The sequence below is a fragment of the Mesitornis unicolor genome, unplaced genomic scaffold (assembly GCF_000695765.1).
Source record: "Mesitornis unicolor isolate BGI_N332 unplaced genomic scaffold, ASM69576v1 scaffold5148, whole genome shotgun sequence".
Lineage (NCBI taxonomy): Eukaryota > Metazoa > Chordata > Aves > Mesitornithiformes > Mesitornithidae > Mesitornis > Mesitornis unicolor.
Window position 1 is genome coordinate 1 of NW_010201001.1, and position 3,982 is coordinate 3,982.

At 52.2% G+C, this 3,982-nt stretch overlaps 1 protein-coding gene across 1 annotated transcript; it reads right to left on the reverse strand.

The window, feature by feature from the left end:
- Positions 1 to 2,020: 2,020 nt before the first annotated feature.
- LOC104535163 (gamma-secretase subunit Aph-1b-like) lies at positions 2,021 to 3,674 on the reverse strand (the record flags this gene model as incomplete). The annotated part of the gene is given in 6 exon segments (XM_010189916.1): positions 2,021 to 2,144; positions 2,427 to 2,554; positions 2,878 to 3,000; positions 3,151 to 3,195; positions 3,198 to 3,217; positions 3,655 to 3,674. Coding segments are annotated over 6 exon segments (460 nt in total), but the record flags the coding sequence as incomplete, so codon positions are not given.
- Positions 3,675 to 3,982: the final 308 nt, after the last annotated feature.

Below are 3,982 nucleotides of genomic sequence, written 5' to 3' on the forward strand. Positions count from 1 at the left end.
GTAACCAGTATGCTTAGTATGCACAACAATTGATAAGTGATAAGCAATACAGTGTTTCCCAAAATTTCTCTAACTCCCTCTTTCAGTAGTTAGTGAGACTTTTGTTTTGGATTTGTACTGGGAGTAATATGATAACATGCCAGTGTTTATACTGTCTCAAGGTTTGTTTTTCAGTCTTTTGTCTGCACCTGTAGTTACAGTTTCTTTTGGTTTTGTTTTGGCGTTTGATTTGGTTTGTTTTTTTTTCCCTTCTCTCTGCACAGGAGGATGGAGGGGAGGGGAAGTGAAAGCCCGGGATTTTCTGGGACAGGTGACCCAGGACAGATGATCTGTTTGTGATCCAAGCTGCTGACTAACAGAATGTAGTATATCCCATAAACATCACACACTATAAAACATGGAGTTTGCAGAGGATGACCCCTTCCTTCTCTTCTCTCTTCTCTCCCCTTCTTCTTGGGATGGTGGCCATCTCATCCAGTTTGTGCAGTTCCTGAGGCTTACCCCTCCCTTATCATGTTTCCACTGGCACATAGCTAGCAACTGCTGTTTGTGAGCTGAGTATAATTCTGATTGCTTTATTAACATAGTTCCTATTTTTATTAGAAGTAATTATTGTTATTTTAGTTTGGTTTATTTTAATTATTAAATAGGCTTTATCTCAACTGATAAGTTCTATTACTTTTCCAATTCTCTCCTCTACCTCACTGGGGAAGGGAGGAGTGAACGAGAGGCTGCATGGTGTATTTGTGTTTCTGCAAAGTGTTGGAGAAACATAGCTGTGGCTTGGTAGGGCTGGAGTAGGGCTGGAGATGAATGTTGGCAGAGCCACAGCTTCCTTGATGGCTAACCCCTACCCAGCTTCCCCTCCAGCTCTGACATAGCTGGAGCAGTCCCTGACTCATGGCTGCCTCCCTTCCTGGCAGTTCCAGCATAGCCAGAGCTAAGCCCTGGGGATCTCCATGGCCTCACCAAAGCCAAGAGAAATGGGCTGGACCTAGGAGAGGGGAGGAACCTGCAGGTCTCTACCTCTCAGCAGCCTCCACCTCAAAGTGATAAAACCAGGGATGGACAAAGCAGGAGCAAAACTTTCAGGCAACTAGGATCTGCAACTGCCTCCTGGCAGTTCCAGCATAGCCAGAGCTAAGCCCTGGGGATCTCCATGGCCTCACCAAAGCCAAGAGAAATGGGCTGGACCTAGGAGAGGGGAGGAACCTGCAGGTCTCTACCTCTCAGCAGCCTCCACCTCAAAGTGATAAAACCAGGGATGGACAAAGCAGGAGCAAAACTTTCAGGCAACTAGGATCTGCAACTGCCAGACACCCTCTGCAATCACACCAGCACGAGCCACTGCTACCAGTAGTGGCACAAACCCACACTTACTGGTATAAAAGCGCACTGTAGACTTCTCAGCCCTGAGCCTGATGGCAGTTTCTCCCTCCCAGCCCTACGGCACAGCATCAAGGGCTGGTCCCAGCCTGGAACTCCTCCTCCGAGGGCAGAAGATGGCAATGATCCACTGGCATGGCCCCCTGAACCCCCTTCCCAATCTGTGCTGGCATCAGTTGCGGAGTTGCATCTCTTCCTAAGCCTTCTGCCACCCTCCATACGGTACTGTCTTCTCCTGACCCCTTGGGTCCTCCAGTACTGGTAGCTGCTCCCAACACACCTTCCCATCCCTTTCTCACCCATCCCTTCACATGCTGGGATGCAAGCTCACTGCAGTTACCACAGTCCAGCATGGGGGGCTGTGGCTCCCAAAGCAGCAAGGCTGGACCAAGAGGCAGAGAAAGTAGCACCATAGTGGTCAGCCCTGTCCCAGAGCTTGGAAACACTTTGCAAAGCCACTTCCTCCTCCCTGCAGTGAGGAGGAGGCACAGGTTTCCCCTGCCCTGGCACAGGAGATAGCACATTCTCTGTGGCAGGGGGAGAAGCAATGGGTTTCTTTGGGCTCAAGCCTCCAGCAGTCAAAGGTAGCAACCTCTCCCAGGGTCCTCTATCCCCATTATGGAGCAGGACTTACAGAGCAGGAAGGACTGTGGATTCTGGGCAGAGCCCCCTGAGAGCAGGTAAGCCCAAGTGGTGGCAGTGGCCATCAGCAGGTAGGTGGGCATCAGGTTGCCCATGTATGGGGGGTTGGATAACATCTGGGGAGAGAGGTGGGAGAGGGAAAGGGTGAGCAGGCAGGAGAGGACAGGGCCAGGATGGGTGGCAGCATCACCACCTCAATGAGTGGAATGGGTCAGAGGACACCAGTTTTGGCATTCAGATTGCGAAGGGCCTGTCCCGTGTGGGCTGCAAATCCCTGAAACCCAACTTCTTCGCTAGTGCCGAAGGCTGTTACTCCCCCAGCACAAGGACCAGAACGCACCACAGCCATCCCCGAATAATATAGGTCCCAATGCAGAGCTCCACTCCTGGCTACTCACCAACCCCAAAACGGCAAGGTGCATGATGACAACAGCTGTGATCTCCCACCAGCACCAGTGCTCACAGCTGTGGAAGAAGAGTATCCCCCAGAAGGTGTGAAGGAAAATCAGCACCATGGTCATAAAGGCTGCAGGAAGCAGCAGAGGGGTGTCACTGGGGAGCCACTTGCCCTGGCCCAGCCTGCAGGCTCAGGGAGGGATGGAGAGGAGCTGGGAAAGGGGAATAGGGGCACTACTGTTTCAGACTGGGAGGCACTGGGAGGGATGGGGGAGAGGAGCAGAGAGGGTTGCAGGACAGAGAGAAGTTTGGCACAGAGAGATGTGACAGGGGATCACAAAAGACTCAGATGGGTATGGAGAGTGGCAGCAGGGTGCAACATGGAGGGGAGAGCACAGGGGAGTCAGCTCTGTGGTGGGGCAGAGATGTGGGCAAAGAGTGTCAGTCACTCACCTGAGGTCAGGAAGTAGAGCTGTGAGTCCCCATGGATGCCCACGGTGCTGGGCCCTAACGCTTCTGCCAGGAGATTGATCATGGAGAAGGCGCCGCTCATGAGCCTGAAGCCCACACCAGCCACTTCCGGGACAGGAATGCTGCTGACCCATCCAGGGCCACCCCAGGCACCTCCCAGCCTCTCAGGGGACCCAGCCAGCCTCAAAGTGAGAAACCTCCCTTTTTCCCAGGTGCCATGCCCAGCCCTGCCTGGCTGCTCTGCTCAGCACTCACCATACACCATTTGCTGGATGGAAATGGGGGAGCAGCCATTCTCGCCACCAACCCCTCAATGGTCTTCCTGCAGAGGGGAGAGCATGCTGGAGGCCGGCACAGCCTGGCTGCCTCCCGGGGCATGGTGCAGCGCCAGGACAGAGTAGGTGGGAGCCTACTCTGTCCTAGATGGTGGAACATGCCCTGTGGAGATGGTTAAATCAATAGAAGAAAAAGAACTGGCCCACAGTGGGAAGCCCATCTGGGCTGCCACATTGTGGCAAGATATTGCTACCCGACTAGAGAAGCTTGTTGTAAAGGTACGTCACGGAGATGCCCACATACCCAAGAGTCGTGCCACTGAGGAACATCAAAACAACCAACAAGTGGATAAGGCTGCCAAGATACAAGTGTCTCAAGTGGACCTGGACTGGCAACATAAGGGGTAATTATTGTTAGCTTGGTGAGCTCATGACACTTTCAGGTCATCAAAGAAGAGATGCAACATATAGATGGCCTCGTTACCGAGGGGTGGATTTGACCATGGACACTATTGCACAGGTCATCCATGAATGGGAAACGTGCTGCAATTAAACAAGCCAAATGGTTAAAAACTCAGTGGAATGGGTGGTTGAAATATAAGTATGAGGAGGCCTGGAAAATTGGCTGTATCTCACTTCCACACACTCACCAACGCAAACTCCATGTGCTTACAATGGTGGAAGCAAGCACTGGATGGTTGGAAACCTATGCTGTGCCCCATGGTACTGCCTGTAACACTATTTTAAGCCTTGAAAAGCAAGTCTTGTGGCTTCATGGTACTCCAGAAAGAATTGAGTCAGACACTGGGACT